Here is a 26,606-nt window from a genome sequence, read left to right as displayed (position 1 = left end):
CAAATCATTTGTGCCACTTTTTGCACCTTTTCATCTGTTGTGACATCAAAGGATGTCTCGATCATTGCTCATTTTCATCCGACTCCTTGCCGCTTTTGAATCGCTTATACCAATTGTAAACAGTCTTCAATGCCACCTCTTTATCGCCATACACTGATTTTTGACATTTCGTGGCGGTTCTTTGGCACTTTTTCGCAGTTTAGAACACAACTTAATGTTGGCGCGAGACAGACACTCTTAACACGTCCTCACTCTTCTGTCTCTGGAAGCCAACTAACATGTCACAACTCGTTCAAACTCGATACTGACTGTCTCAAATGTTTAGGCTACTGGGTTCCTAGTTGAAATGAATACGACGTCGATAGATGGCACTGTGCAGCTACATTCACCGTACCGTTTGGTCATACCTTGTACGTTTCGTTCGTATTTCTTCTTCTTTTATAGTTTAACATTCCACGATTATTTATTTATTTATTGAACAAATTCGCAGATATAGCATAATTTTGCCATTTTACACAGGGAAATGTTAACAAGGAGGGAAAGGGCAAAAAAGGAAAGCAACAAAAAATAAAACTAAAAAACAACAATAATATCAATAATATCAACAACAAAGAGTGCACAAGTAATATCAGTATTTGGCCAGCATAAGTTTTATTGCTCTATCAAACACCGGTTAGCTAGAAAAAAATGTCCACCTCACTAGTTAGATTATTCCTCAATAGTTCGGTATTATATGAAAAAGAGACCTCTGTATAATTGTTAACCTAGGGCGTGCAAGATGGAATAGGTAAGGTGATTAGGGAAAGGTGATTATATAGAGTCTTATTGAGGGCTGTTTATAATGGCCAGACAACTGGAAACGATCATCTCGAAAACAGAGGGACCTGACGGGTGTTCGTGAACTTCCATGGTTAGCGTCTTCCAAAGGTGGGTAAAGGAGAGTGAAATCAGCACCGAACTATAAGAAGTCGAGCGACCACATCTTAGATGTAGTTAGTGCAGCGTTTCCCAACCGGTGTGCCGCGGCACACTGGTGTGTCGTGAATGGTCCGCTGGTGTGCCGCGGGAAAATCGAAACAAAATTATTAATCAAATTGCAAGATATAAGGAAAAATGTATTCACATTACTATGAACCTCTACTATAAATCTACTATTTTAAGTTTCATACTGTGTTACTCTTGTGTACAATTTTAATGTTGAAAAAAAGTATTTGTTATCACATTGTTGTGACTATTGTTGCTCCTTTATTGTTGCAGACTATTTCTAACTTGAAATTTTAAAATATCATTCAACCCTTTCGACAAAGTAAACATGGATACAGATTACCTATATTTGTGTCTTAAAGCTCAAGAGATTTGTTTGTCCGTTCGTTGTTTAGTTATCTATCTTCTTAGTGAAAGGTTGGATACAGCTTTCGAAAAAGAAAGCGTAGTTTTGCAAACCTGAGTTCAATATTTCATTGAATTGTTTTCTATTTTTAAATTAGAGTGAAAAGTAAGCATAATGATTAACCACGGGGAAAACCAGTGCTCGAGCTTTCTTCCTTGTGAGATCAGCAATCACACACACACACACACACAAAAAGGACAAGTAATCACAAAATTTTATATTTACAAATAATATCTATGAATGTGCCGCGAGAATTCAAGTTACATCCGTAGTGTGCCGCAAGTTGAAAAAGATTGGGAAACGCTGATTTAGTGTCTAGATTGGTACAAAGCAGGAAAGAGAAAAACTGAACATCCAACCCTGCTCAGAGGGTACATTGGCACGTGTCGAATAAGCCTGTTTGAGGTGTGATGTTTTGCCTTCAGGCGAACTACTGGCGATCGACTAGATAAGAGTCACGAAAGAAAGAAAGAAAGAAAGAAAGAAAAAGTTATGCTTATTTCATGGAGATATGTTTACTTCTTGGTATCAAGTGTTTGAAAACCAAAACTGTTCTGAAACTCCATTTTCTAATTTCCATAATAAGAATAAAGGGAAATGTTAATTCTCATATATAGGAAGAAAAAGAAAAAAATATATTTCAAACAGATAACAAAATAAAACATTCTACTTGACTACGCCTTGGCCTTGTGTGTTTCAAAATTGTTCAGAATGATTTTCCTGATTCCAATAGAAAAATGATGGAATAAGAATTGTTAATTTGCATAGAAAAAGAAAAGATATAATTACACTTATTAAACAAAAAGAACAAGATAAAATATTTCAGTCTGCCTTGGCAATTCCAAATGTTTAGAACTATTTTTTTTCCTTCTGCTCGTGAACACTTCATATCTTCAAACTAATATTAGTCTTGAACAAAACACTTTTTAATAAACAAAAATCTTATAATTTTAAACCTAATAGCTTGTCCATGAACACTGATTATCTATCACCACATCGGTTCGAGGAGGCATGGAGTCAATTAGTGACGAAGGAAGAAAAGAATGGGAAAGGAAGGAAGTGGACTGGGTGTTAGGTGCCATTCCGGCATTTGTCTGGTATGAATGACGAAAACTGAAGGACAACCTCACTCAGAATGGCTGGGCTGAAAAAACTGTTACACCTTTTCGGCCAAGTGTCCCCTTACACATAGTGAATGAAACGTTTTATTTCTCAACACTTTCAATCAACAGTTTTCTTGGAGCGTTTTATATGAGATCTGATCCTTTATTATTTAATGGAAGATGAAAATGTCTGGGTCATTGTCCATCTGAAAATATTTTTTTTTTCGTTTGGTGTGGGGAGCATAATATTCAACTACAAAGTCCTTCTTATTCCTGTTACCTACGGGTCTTCTTCCTGTTACTTAAGGTTTTTTTTTTTTTTTAACTAGTACTTCCTTCAAGACTCAGCACTATTCTTCCTTAACCTATTCTCACTTATAAAGAATTTGTGATCCAAACTTCCCCCTTAACAAAGATAAATAATGAAACCTGTTGATTTAAACGATTGAAACAATATTGGTGAAAATTTCACGAGCAGCGATTACGCAATAGATGATTAGGATATTTAAAACACAAGCTATACGGTAGTAGAGATGCTACAACTATATGATCTTTTAATTGAAATGTATGACGAGCAAACGAAACGCTATAATACTGAAAACTGATACACATGTTATTTACTCATATGTGTGTTATTGTGTGCGGAAAGTAGTGTTGCTGAGGAAACGACACAAGGCGACATCATCCAATAGAAATAATTAAACCTTTTTGAAAACGAAATTGAATCTCCATCATACTTCACGAAACGAGAGACCCACGTCGTGAACAACACCAGCGAAAACCACGAAGTTTACGTCGTTGTTGATAATGGCATGTATGCGTTTCGAATATAAATAACCCTCACAACTATACTGATGTAATCGTAGTTCATATTCTTGATATCTGAGCATTTGAGATTAAGAAATAAACGCTTACATCTTGTTCTCAGAGATCATATATTTAACCCTGTAGCTGTAAGAATTTCTAAAAACAAAGAAAGTTTAACAAAAATGCACTGTTTCTGGGTATAACTGGGTAATATTTACTGTTGTCTGGGTTTAACAAAGGGTTTTGCGAACTCAAAATATTTTAACAACCGGTTCTAGCGAACCGGCTGAATAGCACCACCGGACCGCGGGGAATTCCCTCGTAATAGTTAGAGTCCTCATCTTCAGCACGGGAGACCCAGGATCGATTCCTGGTGGTAGCTTATGTAGTTCAAATTCCACATTGACATATAGGTCCACGTCTTCAATTGCCTCGCTCTGAATAGAATAGTGAGCTCCAAATCAATCCACCACCCAACCAATCGATGTCGGAATCGGGAGCGCCTTTCCATCACAATTAGAGTATGGTGGCTCAATGATAGAGCGCTCACTTTTGGTTTCAAGGCCATAGGCTTGATTCCAGTCTATACTATGTAAGTTTATGTTGAACACCATTATGTCAGTTTATTTCTAAGAGTTCTTTATTGCCTTCCACTTCATTCCTCAGTTCCTTTCATTAATTATTTAGTTCACTCATCATCTATTTCCTTTAGCCTCCAGGACATGATCGTGCGATGCTAAAATTCTAATTTCTTTTCATAGTATTACACCAATAATGCAATCTTGAATTTCTGAAATCACTTTTCATTATTTACTCCTCAATTACCTGTGAGTAGGTCATGAGTATTTAGATATCTAAATTAATTATAATAGGTAATCTGGCACTTGTAAACTACTATGCATGAATTCTTTTGTTTTCCTCGAAAACAAATTCAAGTATTGTTTTTCTTCTCTGTCTAAAAGCACTAAGCTTAGTATCGAAAAGAACATTGCTTTGCAGCAGACACTGGCTTTGGAAGAGCTTACTGACCTCACGTGAAAGCAGCAAGTCTCTCGGAGAAGTTAACTCACGTGAACAGGGTTGGAAATATTTTCTCCTCTTGCCCGGCTGACTTATTTCTTTCGCAGGGCGCAAACTGTGACACAACAGATTTCAACGAAGAACAAAGCACGAGTGTATCAAAGCACACAGTTCACCATACACTGTTAGATATGGATTCACACAAACAAAATTCCGCACGCATACCAACATTAACCGAATGACATCGTTGATTCCAGCCCTCGATAGTCATTGGACCGTCAAGCAATGGCAGAACTTTGCATCATGCGATGACTCATGATACTGTCTTCATTACACCTACAGCTGAGTCAGAATCCGTTGCCTTCTACTAGAACAGCTGCTTTAGATTATTACAGTATGACGACGATTGTCCAGTGGTGACTCCGTTATGATTGTACAGTGGTGACTGTTATGATTGTCCAGTGGTGACTCCATTATGATTGTCCAGTGGTGACTCCGTTATGATTGGTCAGTGGTGACTCCGTTATGATTGGCCAGTGATGACTCCGTTATGATTTCGGAATCTTCCCGTTGTTTTTCATGGGCTGCGTATAGCGTGTGGTTGACACCATAACGGCTCCTAGCTATCGGCGGGACATTGCTGATGCAGATAGCAATACTATTTTTCAGCAGGACAATGCTTCTTTTCATAAGGCCAACTTTACGCTGCTGTGACTTGAGAAGCACGTTGGAGAATTTTAGCTGCTGCAATTGCACCCACTTATCCAATTCTGAAATATTTGAGAAATCTTTCAGTATGACATAGAACGATTATGCCTCTTTGGAGAGGGAAATGGATAATTAAGGCAATTAAAATTATAGTTGAATAATGATGGAAAAATTACTGGAATGAGATTATGGAAGGAAACGGGAGCACTCCGAGAAAATACACGGACATCACTTCCTTTGCTAGGGATCGAACCATAGACCGCACGAACTTGAAATACGCTCTCTCCCACTGAGCATTAACCCAATTGAGCAGATTTGGGATATCATGGAACGTGAGCTTATAGTTCCTTTCCACAGAATTTAGAGGAATTAAGTGACTTACTCGTACAAACAGGGGTGCCCATCCCCCCCAAAGCTGATGGCACACTCCCCCCTAAAACTAATAATCTCTTCCGTCTTCAAACTCAAGTCCTCTAAAAACAATTGCCCAGTATAGCAGTAGTTTTTATAGTACTAGTAATTCTTATTTTTGTTGTTTTATTTCCTGTAGTAGTATTAAGAATGCTTGTAGTAGTAATAGGGGCAGTAATAATTATAAAAATGGCATTACTTTTATTACACTGTTCAACAAATTTTGATCGAAAGTATGTAAATTCTTTGAAATTGCGATTTTTACGTTCATTTAAGCATAATATGAAAGGAAATGATAATAGAAGAATTTTCTTAGCTCAGGTTGTGAAAAAAAGCCCTTGTACAACAGTAGCTGTATATATACAAATGTATTAATATTTATAGAACATTTAAGTAAAATCCTTGTAAAAACCTACATTTCACTTTTTTTTATCTATTTCACTGTGATGAGATAAGCTGGGGAGTTTAGAAGTACCCTAACCTAAGGCTTTCTATACCCTTGTACTTCCTTTTTCAAAATTGCGCAAATACCAGTTTCACAGCGATACAGAAAATAAAGTAACCGTGGTCAAGTTAAACAATAACAATTCCGTAATAAAAATCAGTATTAACATCAAAACATGAAAAATATGTACAAATACCTTTTTGTGCAAGAACTACACTGCAATGTAGACAAAAGTTTCAATTGATCCCTTGTACAGGATTATGTTTATTTTATTTTGAGCGTCTTCGCTTGGCTTGCCTTTTGTAGGTTACATCTGGAGCATTCCTTGCAATAGTCCAACAGTAGTCGGCCAATATGTTAGAACTCCACTTTCCCTCATATCTCTTCTCCATGGCTGCAATATCTTGATGGAAACGCTCACCATGTTCATCTCTTACTGCTCCACAATCTTCGGGAAAGAAGTCTAGATGTGAATGAAGAAAGTGGAGTTTCAGAGATATTGCAACCAAGATTTTCGTAGCATAATAACAACTTTGCTACCAGTTGTTTGTAATTTGTTGCTCGGTGTCTTTCCAAGAACTGTGAACAAACACTCTTCAAGCTTTCCCACGCAGCTTTCTCCTCACCTTGAAGAATTTCGTCGAACTTGTGATCTTTGAATAGTTGCCTAATCTGTGACCCTATGAAAACACCCTCTTTAACTTTGGCGTCACTTAATCGAGGGAATTGTCCTCTTAGGTATTTATAGGCCTCATCCTCTTGGTTCATGCTCTTAACAAAACTTCTCATAAGACCTAATTTAATATGTAGAGGGGGAAGCAAAATTCGGTTACGATCTACCAGTGGTTTTTGCTGCACATTTTTCACTCCCGGCTGAAGAGTTTCTCTGGTACTCCAATCACTTTTGCGGTAATGAGATCCACGATCTCTACTGTCCCATTCACATATAAAGCAACAATACTTTGTATACCCTAACTGCATACCTAGCAACAGTGCTATTACTTTAAGGTTACCACAAATGGGCCACTGAAAATCGTAATATTTAATGGCTTGAAGTAAACGTTTCAAGTTTTCATAAGATTCCTTCATATGAACAACGTAACCTACAGGAATTGAAGGAAGTTCATTTCCAATATGTAAAAGCACTGCCTTTAAACTCACCTTGGACGAATCTAAAAAGAGCCTCCACTCCGTAGGTTCGAAATTAATTTTAAGTGCCCTCATGAGACCATTTACATCTGTACATGCCACAAGTGTGTCTTCCATAGTAAAAAATGAAGTGAACATCTTCTCCCTATTCCGATACACTGAAATATTTACTTTTTCCTGCAATAAATTCAATTGCTTTAAGCGTGACGCTAAAATTTCGGCTTTGCTTTTCGAGAGGTCCAAGTCTCTGATTAGATCACTTAGTTCCTCTTGAGTAAGTCTATGTGGTTCACATGGAGGTTCTTCTACAACAATGGCTCAGTGGTAGAGCGTTCATCTCTGGTGCTTGGGGTCCCGGGTTCGATCCCAGCCCCCGCCAAGTGAACTTTGTGGTGGACAAACACCGTGTGCGTGGGTTTTCTCGGGGTTCTCCCGTTTTCTCCCACTTTCTTCATTCCACCATTTCACTCATTACTCATCATCACCGTCTCCTTTAGCCTAACCGGCATAACCGTGGGACGTAAAACTCAAAGATTTCATTTCATTTCATTTCTTCTACAACAAACGTAGGGTCCTTCGAAGTACTTGATTCAGGAGCTTCAACTTCTTGATTATCATCAGAAAAAAATCGTATTCTTTAGGTGGGTGAGGAACAGGTAGTCCTTCTCCATGTGGAAGAGGGTGCATTGCAGAAGGAATGTTAGGAGAGATCAAGGCCCGCTTCTTCTTTGTGGAAATTTCCTTCTTGACGGAAGGAACCATACAAAAATAACAGTCTCTGATGTGGTCGCTTGGCTCCCTCCAAATCATGGGCATTGCAAAAGGCATTGAGCGCCCCTTCCCATTAATCCAATTTCTTAGATTGCTGGCACAAGTGTTACACACAATGTGGGGTGCCCAAGATTTATCTTGGTCTCCAATTTTACAACCAAAGTAATATTGATAGGCTTTTCTTATTAGTGGTGTTATAGTCTGCTTTTGTGAGGAAAATGTCACTTCCCCACACACGTAGCAGAAGCCATCCGCACTGTTTACACAATTTCGCGGCATTTTTGTTTATTGAAATCCTCAAAATGTCACTTGAAATAGTTCCGACAACTATTTAAAAATATACATTCGAAATACCGGTATTTTTGCGTACTTGTAGTTGTATTTTTATGTCCTGCACTACACAAACGTCACACCCAAAACGCTGATAACTGCACTAAACCTGTCTTTTCTAACAATAGCAGAACATTACTGAGATAAGGAACACAATGAAACCAAGCGTTCATATAGTTTCTCCAGTGCTGCCGGATCAGTGTAACATTTTACACCAAACGAAGCGAATATATTTATTTTTAAAGCGTTATTATTAGACATGCCTGTAAAACGAAAAGTAGAGCTAATATTCGAAAATAACTTTCAAATTCGTGATCAGCACCACAACATCAATAAGAATTAGCTTATTTTGTTCAATTTACATTTTCGTTGTTGAACAGTGTTAGTCGTCTTGGTAGTGTACTATGTGTGTGAATGTGTGATTACATTTTCCAGGATCTGCGAAAAACGAACAAATGCCTAGCTGGCTTCAGTCTGTACAATACATGGAGCTGAATATATAGAATACTACTGGAGCGACCTCTCACGGAAAGTCTATTTTACACAGTGATACCACTTTTGAGCTGGTTTTCAGTTTACCGCAGGCCCTGGAAAATGTAATCGCACAAACAGAAAACTACACAAAATATTAGGATTAATTCATTTATTATATATCATGTAGCAATTGAACAGCATTACTTATTAAGTGTCGTACATGGTATAAATAAGAAATAAATAAATGCTCCCAGCAGAAAATGGATAAATTACCTACACAAAGCGATAAACCAACCAGCCCATCCTTTCATATAGCAACTTGCGCGGTACTTCATTCATAGAGTTTCTAAGCAGGGGGTAGGGGTATTCATTCTCGAGATTTAAAAAAAAATCGCATCGTGTTCCAATGTTATTCTGACGACAGCAAAATTACTTATTCGACATTAGAGTAAAATTCTTCCCCATTTTTTTTATTCCTCCCAATTTTTTTCTCGATGGCAGAACTTGCGCCATTCATCCCTCCTGTGGGCGGCCCTTCTCTCTTACAAGGAACCAGCCTTTCCTTTCATACGGTTACTTGCGCGGTACTTCATTCATCGAGTATCGAAGCAGGGGGTACGGGAGTTCACCCCGGAAAATTTTTGAAAATTAGCTTCTAAAAATCGTGTTTTAATGCTATTCCAACAGTAAAATTGCTAGTTCGAAAGTAGAGTAAAATCCTCCCCAAAATTTTTCTCAATAGCGCAGCTTGGGCCATACATCCCCCCCTGTGGGCGGTCCTGCGTACAGATATAGTCCGCCATGTTTCTAGTCAGGTACAAAGAGACCTCTTCCACGCCAAAACGTATTGCTGCTGTTCTGTGAGTGAAAGATGGGCATACGAAATATTACGTAGTTGGTCAATGTGTTTTGGATGACCACTGTGGATAACGCTATGTTAATATTATATCTTTTAAAAATGTACTTCTTTTCTAATCATTCTTACCCTTTGATGTTTTGTTCACTTCTTTTCCCACATCTGAAATAAATAAATAAAATAAAATAAAATTACAACATGACTTTTTTCTTTAAAAAAAAAGAAACAAAACAAATCATGCTAAAAAGTTAAAAATAATTCTGTTCTCAAGAAAATCGTTATTTTTTTTATCTTTATACTTGAATAAAAAGGAAAATCATAGTGAGAGATCTCGAATTTAATCAATTTATAAATTCTTCGATTTTTAAGTAAATCAACTCATTGTATATAAGAGTGATCTGTATGCTTTTGTTTTTAGCCATGCACAGTGGCGTATTTACGATTTTGTTTCGGGGGGGGGGGGCTTGTCTAACTTTGTTCCTAGAAATGTAAAAATTCTGCAAATTATTTCATTTACTTTAATATAGTAAATACAATTTCGGTAGGGACTTAAGCCCGGAATCCCCCTTGAGTACGCCACTGGCCATGCATAAATAAAAGAAATAGATAGAAAGTGATTTTGTAGAAAACAAGATTTGTATTATTTTACTTGTTAATGTTTTTGAAAAGAAAGCATGTTTTAATTAAATACTTTGTTTTTCACATTTTTTATCTTGTTTCTTTAATCTTAAAGGCGCCAAGTCCGGCCAATTGGGTGGATGTGTTAATAATTCGAAGACACAGTTATGGAATGATAGGGTTGTGTGGTACGGCTTATTACCTTGGTGAAAGATAACACCACTTTCAAGTTCGACAAGCGTGTTTTCATCAATTGCGGCTCACAATTTCTGCAGTGGATCCATATTTTCAATAATGTCATACAACAGCTTCCCTTATACATTCCAGAAAATAGATGCCATTACCTTTCCTACTGAGGGATGCACAGGGAATTTCTTGGACCCTGGTGACGTGTCATGTTTCATTTGCTTTTATTGTTCCTTCGTTTCCGGGTCGAAATGATACTCCTCTGTCTTGTCCTATGTGACCAGACGCTTCATAAAGTCGTTTCTTTAACACCATGAATGTGGTTCAAGTAGGCCTCTGAAAGCCGAACTCAGAATCGTTTCTGATACAGTGAGAATTTTGAATAACTGCATCATTTGCAGGACGTCATGAATAACGGAATGAACACGTTCTGTTGATATTTTCACATGCTAGCATAAGGTTTGTACTCTAGACGGTCACATGGTAATTATTCAGAACAGTGTCTTGCACAATCGATAGAAACTTGTCTGTACTCAATATTGTTGATCGGTCTGAATGAGCTTCATCACACAATAATGCCCAGCCAGTTTAAATTCTACCACCCACCTTTTGAGTAGTACACATGGCAAAATATCTTTCCTGAATGTAGCCAGTATGTCTTTGTGAACTTCTTTGGCAGACATACCCTTGAGAAACAGGTAGTGGATTACAGCCCGTTTACCATTGTTTTTCTCTCTCGTGGACGATACTATCTGGACTTATGTTTTGTAATGCGACTATACGTGCCACTAGCCATCAGCTTCACAAGTACTTGGACTCAGGCTGAAGGTATGCAGAAGGATTGAGCTTTACGAAGAAGATTTTTTGTAAAGAAATCACGCATGTCCTTCCTAGCTAGGCTCAAGACTTATCAAAGACCCTATCAGTTTTAATAAAAGACTTGAACAAACCAATTCATACTATTTATAGTTATTATCAATAATAAAAATAAGTTATGTACAAGGGTTCATCAATTTAATGATGGCATTGAATCATCCTTCTCCCTCAAAACATCTTCGATTTGCCGTAGAATGGAGTCATAGAAATCGTGAATGATAGCAAGGGGAATACTACACCATTCCACATGCAAAAACCACAACTCTATTCCGTGATAGAGGACGGAGGCGGAAATCTGCACCTGATTCGTGTCTCCAGAATGGAACATAGATGTTGAATTATATTAAGGTCTGGGGATTGGGCGCGCTGGGAGAGGTGTTTCTATCATCCATCCAAACTTCATCCTAATAGTATCAATCCACGTCAAAACACCTCCAGCTGTGTGGATGGGCGGATTATTATCTAGAATATAGCAACATTGCATGCAAACAATATTTAGGCCACAGAAGCTACATAGTTCCCTAAAATAACAACATAATCATTGGCAGTGACGCGTTCTATACGAGTCAGCTCAGGATCCACTGAAAGCCAGGATATTGCTGCTCACAATATCAAAGAGCACAGACATGTTTTAGCATTGGGTGGAGGGACTGAGAATCATATATTTCTTTGGAAGTCCTCAGCACATAAAACGGACCGCGGTTTGAAATATGATGAATGAGGATTGATTCGGCCATACCGCACGTCTCAGGTCATCAATGATTCTTATTGCATATTTGCGGCATCATTGGCGTCGTACTAAAGCGTTACCGCCCCTTATCAGCGCTTTCACCTATGCAATTCAACGCTTATGTCCATGTCGTATAATTCACAGCAGACTGTGAGTTACAACATTAGCTGCAGGAATTATTTCTTCAGGTTCTCTATCACATTTACCGCAGTCGCAGGATGGTTCTGAGTGACAATTGGGTTGAATGCTTTTCGGAACCTGTGACTCACGGTTAACTTCCCAGCACTGATAATCTTCACGGATGTAGTTTTCCGGTCTGTTTTGTGGGCTGCCATCACCTTTCAACATCCAATACTCTTCGCATTTCCGTCACACTCGCACTACATAACGAAGCACCAACGATTTACTGTCTTTGAAAATCACAGAGGTTCTCCTTTTAACACAATCGCCACTGTCTCAGTTTACTGCCGTTCTGCTTCTCCTCAGAAACTACCAACAACTACGTGTCGCTGCGGTTGCAGTTCGGCGATTGCCAATACAAACATCTTATGTGTTTCCAACTACAAGAATTCCAAGGTAATTGATAAGTATCTGTAGGTAACTTGGACTTCAGACTATACTTCAAGAATATATTTAAAAAAAAAACAATTGAAGTATTAAAAAACAAGCAGAAAATTATACTTCCAGTTTGAACTAAAACTGCAAGTGGAATTAGGAATTAGATTTCTGGGCTTCCGGCATCTATGTCCAGTTTAGCCCGTCATATACGAGGGATGACGTCCCTGGGCGATTACATTACATGGAGAAGTGGAAAAGGAAGAAAAGAGAGCAGGACTGTCATCCGATGTCATTATGATTGTGCCTTTATCACACCAATGACGGGTCAGAATCCATTATCATCCAGAGGAACAGGTGCTCCAGATTTGCACAGGAGGATGACCATTGGCCGGTGGTGGCTCTATTATGATTTCGAGTATTTTCATATGGTTAGTCATGAACCCAGTAACGCGTGTAGAAGGTATCATGATGGTTTCTAGCTATTGGCAGGATATTGTTGATTGCGGCTGGCAATGCTATTTTTCAGCAGGACAATGCTCCTTATCACAAGGTCAACTTTATCCTACAATGCTCTGAGAAGTACATTGGTGAACTTTAATCGCTGCAATTGCACCCACTCATCCAATTCTAATGTGTTTGAGAAATCTTTCAGCTTAACGTCCAACGATTATGCCTTTTAGGCTGAGAGAAACTGATAATTATGGTAATTAAACAGACAATTGAATGATGATGGAAGAAATGCTGGAATGAGGTGGTTGGAGGAGACGGAAGAAAATGCACGGACACCACAAATGTACTTTGCTGGAGATCGAACCAGGGTCCGCAAGCACTAGAAATGAGCGTTCTATCAGTGAGTGTTCCCAACTGATCACTTTTCGGATATCATAAAACGTGACATATGAGCTCGTCGTCCGTTTGAGCAGAATTTCCTGAAATTAGGCCACTTATGTGTGGAGATATGGTGCGCCATGTTTTCATGCAGCTACCAAGACATTGCTTGCATGCCAAACAGAATTACTGCTATCTTCCTAGCCAAATATGTGCGTAAAAATATTAGGTACAGAGTGCGGCACGTAAAACCGGCCCGTTAAGTGAACACATAAAATGAAATGTAATGTATTGAATATGATTAACTACAACACATAAATGAAATGTAATGTATTGAATATGAATATGAATATAAATATGTATTGAATATATTACGACGGGCCGGTTTTACGTGCCGCACCCTGTAGTTGGTCAATATGTTTTGGCAGATCAGTGTATATAATGTCATACAGTATTAGTGTTTCTTTCAAACATAATGTTCCGGGCGGGGCACACTTATTGTTAGTATTTCGGGGGAACACTATTGGTACTATTCCCCTTAGTATTATATTATAAATGTATTATTTTGGTCTCCTCCGGGGGCACTCTCAGAGCTCCTGGGGTTAGTGACATGTCTGGAAGAAACACTGTACAGTATTATTATTCTATTCTTAAAAATTCTACTTCTTTGTTAATCACTCTTACCTTTTGTTCCTTTATTCATTTGTTTTTCCACTTCTGTAACAAATACAAAAAATAAATAAAATAAAATTACAAAATGCTTTTTTTTAATAAAAAAAAAGAATTATGCTAAAAACTGAAAAATAATTCTGTTCTCAATAAAATCTTTAAAGTTTTTTTTCTCATTATACTTGAATAAAAGGAAAACCATAGTGAGAGCTCTAATATTTAATCAATTTATAAATTTATCGATTTTTATGTAAATCAAGTCATTGTATAGAAGAGTGATCTGTATGTTTTTGTTTCTAGCCATGCATAAATAAACAAAATACAAAGTAATTTTATTTGTTAATGTTTTTTTTTAAAGAAAGCATATTTTAATTAAATATTTTGTTTCTTTTTTTTTTTTTTTACATATTACTAGGGTTTCTTTTATCCCGTTTCTTTTATCTTAAAAGCTTCAAGTCCTGTCAATAGGGTGGCTGTAGTAATAATTCAAAGACACAGTTACGGAATTATGGGGCTGAGTGACACGGCTTATTACCTTGATAGAAGGTAACAGCATTTTACAGTTCGCCAAGTCTGTTTTCGGCAATTGCGACCCGCAACTCCTAAAGGAGATTCAGTAATATTTCCCGTTGATTGTGTGGCATTTTTCAATGATGTCACATGACAGCATCCTCTGTACATTCCAGAAAATATATGCCATTACCTTTCCTACTGAAGGATACACAGCAAATTTCTTGGGCGGTGGTGAAGTGTCATGTTTCAATTGCTTTTATCGTTGCTTCGTTTCCGGGTCGAAATAATTCTCCTGTCTCGTTTTGGGTGACCAGACGCTTCATAAAGTCGTTTCTTTAACACCATGAATGTGGTTCAAGTGGACCTCTGAAAGCTGAACTCGGAATCGTTTCTGATCGACAGTGAGGCTTGTGGATAACTGCATCATTTGCAGGACGTCATGGATAATGGAATGAACACGCTTTGTTGATATTTTCACACGCTCGGACAGGGTTTGTACTAGAGACCTGCACGGGCCGGGTTCGGCCCGAGGCCCGAAACCCGGTCCGGCCCGGCCCGCGGGCTGGGCTTGGGCGGGCCTACTCTCCTATTTCTTTAGGCCGGGCGGGCTTGGGCGGGCCGACACTGATTTCTCTTCAGGTGGGGCCGGGCTGGGGCCGATTAATTGCAATAATTATTGACTTTCATAAAACGATAATTAGAATAAAGGCAAATGTTGAAGAAGTGTGCCCGTGAAAAATGTAACAAAATGAAACTTTTAAAATTTATTGCGCTCGGGCCGGGCTTGGGACAAGAATTTTAAAAAACCTATCGGACCGGGCCGGGCTCGCTCGAAAATCTTCAAAACTTTTCGGGCCCGGGCTGGGCCGGGCCTAGGCACATTCGGGCTGGATTGGGCTCGGGCCAAAAAATTCGGCCCGTGCAGGTCTCTAGTTGTACATTAGATAGTAGTTGGGCCAAGACTTCACCTAGCAGCTAGTATGTGCCTTATCCAAATATCCATGTTTCAGAATCCCGCGCTACTTCTGCAACATTTTTTAGAGGTAGTTGGCGAGAACTTCAAATTATATGCCTGTAGCTAAACTCCCTCTATAAAAATTGTTGCGCGAGTACCTTAGTATTCTGAAAAATGGATTTTTGCATAGTTCACATATTAGTTCCCAAGTGAAGTTATGACCCGACTACGGTAGGTCCCATAGTATTGGAGCTATGGATTTTTAAAGTTCATTTTTTATGGTTTCGGCAACCTATAACTCCAAAAGGAAACATTTGTGCACCTGGCTGACCGATACATTTTGTCTTACCTTGGTGTTAGGAATCACCTCCCAAACGTTGTCTGTGTTGTTTTGAAACACCCTGTATATTCCTTCTATTCATATTATTTATAGGTATTATTAATAATAAAAGTTAGTTAAGTACAGGGGCTTATCAATTTAATGGTGGCATTGGATCATCGTTCTCCCTCAAAACATCTTCGATTTGTCGTAGAATGGAGTTATAGAAATCGTGAATTGTAGCAAGAGAAGTACTACACCAGCCTTCCTTAGCCTGGGGCCCGCAATCAAATCTGAGAAAGGCACACACACTAATACACATGTGAGCTCGTCGTCCGCTTGAGTGGATTTTACTGGAATTAGGTCAGTTTTGTGTGGAGATATGGTGTGTTATTTTTTTATGCAGCTACCAAGACATTGCTTGCATGCTAAACCGAATTACTGCTATCTTTCTAGCCAAATTTATGCGTACCAAATATTAGGTAGTTTGTCAATATGTTTTGGCTGATCAGTGTATATAATGTCATACAATATTATTATTCTATTCTTAAAAATTCTACTTCTTTGTTAATCACTCTTACCTTTTGTTCCTTTATTCATTTGTTTTTCCACTTCTGTAACAAATACAGAAAATAAAAAAAATTACCACATGCTTTTTTTTTTTAAAAAAAATAAGAAACAAAACAAAATTACTCTAAAACTAAAAAATAATTCTGTTCTCAATAAAATCTTTAACGTTTTTTCTCTTTATACTAGAGTGAAAAGAAAACCATACTAAGAGCTCTCATATTTAATCAATTTATAGAGTTTTCGATTTTTATGTAAATCAAGTCATTGTATAGAAAAATGAACTGTATGCTTCTGTTCTTAGCCATGCATAAATAAACAAAATGGAAAGTAATTTTGTTGAAAACAAGATTTGTTTTATTTCATTTCTAAATGTTTTTAAAAACAAAGCATGTTTTAATTAAACATTGTTTTTTTTTTTACGTATTACTAGGATTTCTTTTATCTTAAAGGCTCCAAGTCCGGTCAATAGGGTGCCTGTAGTAATAATTCGAAGATACAATTATGGGGCTGTGTGACACGGCTTATTGCCTTGGTAGAAGGTAATACCATTTTACAGTTCGCCAAGTCTGTTTTCGACAATTGCAACCCGCAACTCCTAAAGAAGATTCAGTAATATTTCAGGTTGATTGTTTGGCATTTTTCAATGATGTCACACAACAGCATTCTCTGTACATTCCAGAAAATAGATTCCATTACCTTTCCTACTGAGGGATGCACAGGAATTTTTTGTGCGGTGGTGACGTGTCATGTTTCAGTTGCTTTTATTGTTCCTTCGTTTCCGGGTCGAAACAATACTCCTCTGTCTCGTTTTGGGTGACCAGACGATTCAGAAAGTCGTTTCGCATGAATGTGGTTCAAGTGGGCTGAAAGCTGAACTCGGTGTCGTTTCTGATCGACAGTGAGAATGGTGGATAACTGCCCTTCAGTGCTGCTGTGTACTAAAGAATATTTCATGTGTCCGTGAGTGAAGACTGTAGCCACAGTCGACAACAATTTGGACATTGTAACTTGGAACGAAGTCTTAAAGGTCGATAAAATTATATAACATTTTCCCCAAATTATAACACAGAACGAACATCATCTTTAAACACGGTAAGTAAAAATATATTTGAAATTTCATTACTTTTTGTGGTGGAGGGACGGCTCCAGAAGTATAGTCTAGGGTATCCTCCCTAGTAATAGATCATATGAAACTTAAGTACTTTATAAGAAAATTGAAATATACTCACAAGCCAAATCAATATTAAATTTCACTACTTGTTGAATGAAGTCTTTAGACTGACGTAACAGGCACGGGGTACAGAAATCTCAGACGATCTACTAGTGTGATACTTGACCGTAGAATAAAGAAGGGCTGATATATATATATATATATATATATATATATATATATATATATATATATATATATATATATATATATATATATATATATATATATATATATATGTGTGTGTGTGTGTGTGTGTGTGTATAGAGAGAGAGAGTCTGATAGGAGCCAGATTGGGGTTTCCAAACAGCTGCGAACGAGCATCTCATAAACAGCGCAAATTATCGAGTGTTCGCCAGCTTTTGTGCTTAATGTCTTTTTTGCAAAGATGGACAAAGAAGGTGGAACTAGCACCAAACTAGAGTAACAGGATAGGGTGCAAACTGTAACAAAACTAGCAGGAGACTTTAACAGACTTTAACCGCACAATTTACGATACACTATTAGATATGGACTTATGCAGGCGACGAACTACACGTGTACCAATGTTAACACCACGGTATCATCGATTACAACTGGAATGAACACGTACCCATCCTCATTAGACCGCCCACCAATGGCAGAACACTGCATGATCCGATGCCATTATGATAGTGCCTTTATCACACCAATGACAGGTTAGAATTCATTGTCTTCCAGAGGAACAGCTGCTCTACATTTGCACAGGAGAATGATGATTGGCCGGTGGTGGCACCATTATGATTTCGGGTATCTTCAAATTTTTATTGAGGGCCAAGTAATGCGTGTAGAGGGTAGCCTATCATTATGGTTTGTAGCTATCGGCACGACTTTGTGATTGTAGCTGGCAAAGCTATTTTTCAGCAGGACAATGCTTCTTCTCATAAGGTCAACTTTATGCTGCTGTGCTTTGAAAAGTGCATTGGTGAATTTTAACCGCTGCAATTGCATTCACCCGTCCAACTCTTACGTAACTGAGAAATCTGGTATCTATCTCATACCATATTCCCGTGTAAATTACTTATTAATCAAAAAAGCATATATTTAATAATATATGGTTAAAAAAGTACAAAATATCCACAATACAAACATTAGCAGTATATGCTTGTATCTTTTTTCTACTTTTTTTTTCGATTGTTCAAAAAGCACATACTTGAAACAGTAGCATAGCCAACAACCCCTTGTTACATCACCAAATGATATATTCGTAATAAAACCTAAAATCCAAAAATTTGTTTGCAATGCTTTTAGTGCGTTTATCATTATTTAGCAATGTGCTATATATATATATATTTAAAAAAGGTCTAAAAAACTAAGGAAACTGAAATAAACAATGTCAGATTAGCCCAGGATCGAAAGTGTTAAACAGATAATTGAATGATGACGGAAGAAATACTGGAATGAGGTCGTTGGAGGAGACGGTAGAAAATGCACGGACACCACAAACTTACTTTGATTGGGATTGAACCAGGGACCGCAAGCACTAAAAATAAGCGCTCCACCACTTAACCCAATTGAGCAGATTTGGGATATCATGAAACGTGAGCTTACAGCTCCTTTCCACCAGAATTTACAGGAATTAAATGACTTATGCGTGCAGTATCAAGAGAGCAGTATCATGATTCGTCGGATCATGCAGTGTTGTGCCATTGGTGGGCGGTCTAATGAGGATGGGTACGTGTCCATTCCAGTTGTAATCGACAATGCCGTGATGTTAACATTGGTACACGTGTAGGTCTTTGCCTGCAGAGTTCCATATCTAATAGTGTATGGTAAATTGTGCAGTCATACATATATTCGTTATTTGTCCACTGTTAAAGACTCCTGTTAATTCTGCTACTGTTTGGGCCCTATCCTGTTATTGTAGTTTGGTGCTGGCTTCACCTCCTTTGTCCACCTTTACTTTGGAAGACTCTAACCACAAAAGCTTGCGAACACCCGACAAGTCGCGTTGTTTATGAGATATGGTGCGCCATGTTTTCAGTCTGCTACAGCTCACAGATGACGACAAGAACCCTAAAACAGGGTTAGCGGGGAAAGGTCAACGACACGGTCAAGTCCATTTTCGGTTTTTGAGGTGTGGTCTATACTTAGATGTCGTCTGCTATTCCGGGTAGTTATCTGTGTGGTACTCTGTGGTGTCATTTGAAACCCCCGTGCGAAAAGTGGCTGGGCGAGCCTATACCTACGTCACACTACTTCTGCTAGGGTTCTTCTCGTCATCTGTGAGCTTCCCAAACCGAAAAGCTGCCAAAGATGCTTCGAGCCAAAGATGGAAATACCAAGTATTACGTAGTTAGTCAACATGTTTTGGCTGATCATTATAGATAATGTTATGTTATTATTTTATCTTTAAAAAATTGTACTTTTTAAAAATCAATCTTACCCTTGAATACATTGTTCACTTGTTTTCCCACTTCTGTAACAAATACAAAAAATAAATAAAATAAAATTACAACATGCATTTTTTTAAAAAAAATAATAAGAAACAAAACAAAATTATCCTAAAAACTGAAAAATAATTATATTCTCAATAAAATCTTTAATGTGTTTCTCTTTATACTAGAGTGAAAAGAAAATCATAAAATGAGCTCTCATATTTAATCAATTTATAAATTTATCGATTCTTATGTAAATCAACTCATTGTACAGAAAAGTGATCTGTATGCTTTTGTTTTTAGCCATGCATAAACAAGATTTGTTTTGTTGAAAACAAGATTTGTTTTATTTTATTTGTTAATGTTTTTTTAAAAGAAAGCATGTTTTAATTAAATATTTTGTTTTTTACGTATTATAAATACTACGATTAATTTTACCTTGTTTCTTTTATCTTAAGGGCTCCAAATCTGGTCAATAAGATGGCTGTGCTAATAGTTCGAAGACAGTTACGGAATTATGGGGCTGTGTGACACGGCTTGCTGCCTTGGTAAAAGGTAACAGCATTTTACAGTTCGCCAAGTCTTTTTTCGGCAATTGCGCCCCGGAACTTCGGCAGGAGATTCAGTAAGTAATATTTCACGTTGATTGTTTGGCATTTTTCAATAATGTCACATGACAGCATCCTTTATACATTCCAAAAAATAGATGCCATTACCTTTCCTACTGACGGATGCACAGGACATTTCTTGGACCCTGGTGACGTATCATGTTTCAATTGCTTTTATTATTCTTTCATTTCCAGATCGAAATGGTACACCTCTGTCTCGTCCTGTGTGACCAGACGCTTCATAAAGTCGTTTCTTCAACACCATGAATGTGGTTCAAGTGAACTCTGAAATATGAACTCGGTGTAATTTCTGATCAAGTGACATTTGTGGATAACTCCATCATTTGCAGGACGTCGTGGATAACGGAATTAACACGTTCTGTTGATATTTTCAGGTGCTAGCATAAGGTTTGTATTTTAGATGGTCAGATGGTAATTATTCAGAACAGTGTCAGGCACAATTGATAGAAACTCATCTCTACTCAATATTGTTGATCGGTCTGAACGAGCTTCATCACACAATAATACCCTGTTCGTTTGAATTCTGCCACCCACCTTTTGAGCAGTTCATATGTCGGAGTATCGTTCCTCATTGTAGCCTGTATGTCCTTGTGAATTCCTTTGGCCGACATGCTCTTGTGTCCTGGGTGGTGGCTCACTGTCTGTTTACCAACACTTTTGCCCCTTAGTAGAAAACAAATCACTAAAGAAATAAGTTTATTTTAAAAAATAACAGACGGCGTCTGATGAAGCCAATATGTTCAGTTAGTTGGCAAAACTGTTACATACAGTTGCGTATTTAGGGGGACTTCCGGGCCTATAGTAAAATATATGAAATATCTTGCAGAATTTTCACATTTTCAGGCAAAGCCCTCCCCGAAGGTTAGCAAAGCCCCCCCCCGAAACAAAATCGTAAATACGCCACTGGTTACACAGTTATTGTTTTTAAAAATAAACGTTTATTTTGTTCAGGGATTTTTTTTCTAGTTTGATTTATTTAGCAAAGTTTGAGTTATTTATGAACCAGTTAGTTTTTATCTCTTATACACGATACCATCTTCACTTATGTTTTTGACGCGACGCTCTAGTACATGGCGCTATCGATCAGCCTCAAAGTACTTGGACTCAAAACTCAAAATACTCAGGATTTTGCTTCCGCTTTTACGAAGGCTTTTTTTTTTAAGACATCACACATTTTCTTCTTATTTAGGCTCAAGACTTATCAAAGGGTCCAACAATTTTAATAATAATAATAATTAAAAAGAACAGCAGATGCAAATTCATAATTATTCTATCACAGCCACACACACACACAAAATAAAATTCTGTGCACCTTATCGCAGGGTACGGTTTCGAAGTATTTTGTTATGAAACCCGTGTCTTCGTTCTTTTTTTTTTTATGGGCGAAAATTTTTAGCGATTTTAGATAAGGAGGATACACGTAGGATTTAGGATTTAGATTTCTGGGCTTTTGGCATCTAAGGCCATTTGGCCCTTCACGATTTGAGAGATGACAGTTCCTCGGCGAGCACACTATCCTGGGAAAGGGAAGGAAAGAAGCGGCCTGGGGCCTATAAGTTAGGTACCACCCCTGCATTTGCCTGGTCTGAATTAGGAAAACCTCATTCAGGCTGGCTGGCCTGAAAAACCGTGTTACACTTTTTCGACCGAGTGACCCCACCGGGAATCGAACCCGGGACCACTCACAAGAGAGGTTTACACTCAACACAGCCATACAAAAGAACAAAAGTTCTGTACAATGGACCCAGGGTATGGGTTCAATGCATTTTGTTACGCAGAATCCAAATTTTCGAAACCCCAAGTCGATCGACCGTGTAAAATTTTTTTATGGGCGAAAAACTTCAGCGAATTTTTGGTATGTATGACAGCACATATGTTTTACACCCATAAAACAAAATGAACACGGTTAATTGTCCTGGGGTTTCGAAATTTCTATTCTGCATCACAAAATACAGTACTTCGAATTCATACCGTAGGGTCCATTGCACAGAACTTTTTTTCTTTTGTATGGCGGTGTTAAGTGTATCCTCCCCTGCGAGCGGTCCGGGTTTGATTCCCGGTGGGGTCACGCGGTCGAAAAAGTGTAATACGCTTTTTCAGGCCAGCCACCCTTAATGAGGTTTTCTTCACTCACACCGTTCAAATGCCGGGGTGGTACCTAACTTATAGGTCCCAGGCCGCTTCCTTCCTTCTCCAATCCTTTCTTCCGTTCCTTTTCCCGGATAGTGTGCTCACAGAGGGACGTCATCCCTCAAAACGTGAAGTGCTAAATGGCCTTAGATGCCGAAAGCCGCCCAGAAATCTAAATGCCAAATGCTACGTGTATCCTCCCTATCTAAAATCGCTAAAATTTTTCAGCCATAAAAAAAAAAAAAAAAAAAAAAGACATGAATACACGGGTTTCGAAATTTGGATTCTGCATAACAAAATACTTGGGATCTAAACCCTGGGGTCCGATCACAGAACTTTTAATTTTTGCGTGTGTGTGTGACTGTGTATTATTCTATTCTTAAAAATTGTACGTCTTTTGTAATCGCTCTTACCCTTTGATACTGTTTTCACTTGTTTTACCACATCTGAAACAAATACAAAAGAAAATAGTAAAATAAAAATAGTTAGTTACAACATACTTTCTTTAATAATTAACAAACAAAGCAAATAATATTTAAAAGAAGAAAAATAATTCTGTTCTTAAGAAAATACTTTAATTTTTTTCTCTTTATGCTTGACTGAAAGGAGGGCATGGGGAGAGCTCTTCTAGATAATCAATTTATAAAATGAATATTTTTTTTATGTAAATCAAGTCATTGTATATAAGAGTTTCCTGCATCAGGGCCATAACTTAAGAGGGGTCCCCCCCAGGGAAGCTCTCTGCCGTCGAGGGAGACCTAGTTTAAGACAAAATTTTCTTACTCCATATATGATACGAAAATGAAATTATAAATAAAGCATCAAAGACGTTCACTACATAACATAAACAAAACAGCTCACAAAAAGTAAATACAACAAAAATGAGTCGTGGATCTATTTCAGTAAAAAAATGTTTACTATTAGGGGCCCTAGAAATAATATTTATTCGTATGGCTTCGAGATTTGTCAATATTGTTCCCTCAATTAATTAGTCATGTATGGAACGGGCCCAGGGGTATACGGGAGGGCTCACAGGTTCCGGGGGCCCCCAAACAGTAAGAGAAAGATGGAAAGAAAGGGCCTATTTTCGAGTTTTGCTTGAAGGCCCAAACCAACTTTTTCTAGGGTGCTAAAATATTAATGCTTGCTCCCCAGAAAAATCAAAGTTACGGCGATGCTCTTCGCGTTTTTATTTTTAGTCATAGGTACAAAAACAAATAAAAAAAATAATTTTCTTGAAAACAAAATTATTTTTTATTCTATTACAAAAAATGCTTTATTTTATTTGTTAACTTTTTAAAAGAAAGCATGTTTTAAAGAAATATTTTATTTTACTTCTTACTTTTTAGTATGATTTTGTATTTTGTTTGTTTGTTTGTTTTTTTTTTTTGAAGAAAGTATGTTTTTAAAAACATTATGTAGTTTAATTTTTTACTTTTAAGTTACATCGTACCTTATTTTTTAAAGTAAGCATATTTTGTTCAAATGTATTTATTTACTTTAGTTTAAAATGCGTTATGTAATTTCAGGAAAATCAAAAATTTTCTTCTAATTTGTGAATATTAACACCTGTGTATTATACCGCGTACCGCACACAACTCAAGAGTAAAGCTGGTTTCATACTAAAAAGGATGATGTCTATCTTGGAAGATCAAATACGAAATGTATCTTAGAAATAAGTATAAAGGTATAAAAATATATTAAAATAACAATTGACCATTTTATTGTTCCCCGACTAAAATCGCATTGCAATTTTTCATGGTCGTATGACGTCGGAAAATGAGTTAAATTAAGACGTAAGATCTGAGGAGACGGTCGAGTCATTCTAAGTTAAAGAAAAGCATATCAAAATAGTTCTGAATCCTTCGAATACGCTGTATTTCGATTACAATTTTAACTTATTCGGGATATTAACAAGGTGAAGTTGGGAAATGAAAGAATAAATAATAATTTGAAAGCTACCAATTATAAGTATATAATATACACGCGATAGAACAACTTTAATAACTGAGAACTAATTTAGTACACCGCTAGAAGTGAAATGAAATCTGAGTTTTACGTCCCGCGGTTATGCCGGTTAGGCTAAGTAATGAAGATGAGTAATGAATGAAATGGTGGAATGAAGAAAGTGGGAGGAAACGGGAAAACCCCGAGAAAAACCCACACACACGGTGTTTGTCCACCACAAAGTCAACACCGTGTGTGTGGTTTGTTTCTCGGGGTCGAACCCGGAACCCCAAACACGTGAGGTGAACGCTCTACCACTGAGCCACCGCGGCCCCAGTACACTGCTAGAGTAGCATGTGATAACAAGTAGAGTCAGGTACTGTTACTTGCTGTGCAAAGATGTTTCTTGCTGGATGGATTAATGTCTCAGTTATCCTACATCATTTTGTTATGTTCCATGTCCTTCCGACAGCCATTTTATTGCATAATACTTCGATGTGTGCTTTTGTTTTCGGATCATGATTTCAAATTAATCACTACCTCCATACTCGTTAGATGTGGCTCCCATTTATTTTTAACTTCAAAAATTGAAATGAGATGAAAAGCAGCAGTCAAAGTGTTCCTGGAATTTTATTGTGGCTCTTTTTTCTTTTCTTTTTTTCTTCTTTCTTTTTATTTTTTCTTTTCTTTTTTTCTTTTTTCTTTTCTTTTTCTTTTTTTTTACAATATAAACACACATTTACTTAATTGTCTTCAAAGTAGGCACTTTCGGAACATACACACTTCCTCCCCGCTCCTGCCATTGCTGAAAACCAGTGTTGCCAATTTGGGGGAAAAGTCGCTAAATCTGGGGGATTCGACTTCCACGATAAGGACAAAATAATAATAATAATAATAATAAATTTCCGATTGTCAACTTTTTTGGTGATTTTTAAATGACGATTTAGCTACTTACTTACAAATTTAGTGACTTTTTGCTACAAACATGTTCATGTGTAGATTTGATTTGATTTGATTTTAGTTTAGCGTCCCTTTCAGCAGCGAGGCTATATGAGACGTGGACCTACTGATTAACGTGGAATCCGAACCACATGAGCTCCCGCCGGGAATCGAACCCGGGTCTCCCACGACAAAGGCGCGTACGCTAACCGCTTAGCCACGGAGGAGCTCATGTTCATGTGTAGAGTAGTAGTTCAAAACAGTTTTTATGTTTTCTTTCTTTTCGTTTCTTTTAATCAGCACAAGTGACGAAGTGTTTGGGAATACAGCGTACCCGCTACCTCACAATCCTGTATGTTATCTGTTACCCTTGCCCTCTACGGAGAACAATTACAAACTTGATGTTCTTTAGTTCGCAGAGCTTCTGTTGAGAGACACAATTAATACGGGATTACCGATAACAACGAGATTAGCTATAGGTACGTGAATAAAAGCGAAGTGAGTCAAGCCCGTAGCCAACCCAAAAATTTAGGGGGGGGCGATCGAAGTTTGGGGGGGGCGATACAAACACATTATAGTTCATCATCATATTATAATTCACTTTTCAGCCTACCGTGAAAATTTTAGGAGGGGCCAGTAAAAATTTAGGGAGCGGCCCCCTAGACCCCCCTGGATACAGGCCTGAAGTGAGTGTTTGTTATATTTGTCCTTTGGGATTTTTTAAATTATTCTGAACTTTTTCTTTAAAAAAATGCGTAACGTAAGTACTGTAGTGTTAATTATCTCGGAAATATTATGACTCCAAAATATGAACAAAAGTACCCGAAATAATGTGGAATGATCCTTGAATGTAAGGACTGGTTGTGCCCTGTTGACAAAGGTGTGAGTAGAACATACTGTTTAGTTTACATCTACAACTTTAAAAACAATGCTTATAGACAACATATTTCACGAATAACTTCTTTTTAGCGACTTATCACCCAAAATTGGAGTCATTTCTCCTCTCGTTTAGCGACTTTTTGTCTTAACATTTTGGCAACACTGCTGAAAACACCGAATAACTTTTTTT

The 26,606-nt window shown here is 37.6% G+C and overlaps 1 protein-coding gene across 3 annotated transcripts in view; it reads right to left on the bottom strand.

Annotated features, from left to right (window-relative positions):
* The window catches only part of LOC145683252 (uncharacterized), a 107,080-nt gene that overhangs the window by 57,818 nt on the left and 22,656 nt on the right, over positions 1-26,606 (bottom strand). For all 3 annotated transcript variants that reach the window (XM_081754625.1, XM_081754624.1, XM_081754623.1), the window contains exons 4-8: positions 23,065-23,097; positions 19,901-19,933; positions 16,298-16,330; positions 13,945-13,977; positions 9,594-9,626 (exon numbers count right to left, since the gene is read on the bottom strand). In XM_081754625.1, coding sequence (XP_081610751.1) covers positions 9,594-9,626; positions 13,945-13,977; positions 16,298-16,330; positions 19,901-19,933; positions 23,065-23,097 — 165 coding nt within the window. The remainder of the gene's footprint in view (positions 1-9,593; positions 9,627-13,944; positions 13,978-16,297; positions 16,331-19,900; positions 19,934-23,064; positions 23,098-26,606) is intronic.

Source organism: Thermobia domestica, chromosome 4 (genome assembly GCF_964235325.1).
Source record: "Thermobia domestica chromosome 4, izTheDome1.hap1.1, whole genome shotgun sequence".
Classification (NCBI taxonomy): Eukaryota; Metazoa; Arthropoda; class Insecta; order Zygentoma; family Lepismatidae; genus Thermobia; species Thermobia domestica.
The sequence above is the reverse complement of the archived record's forward strand: the minus strand, read 5'-3'. Positions and strand labels throughout refer to the sequence as shown.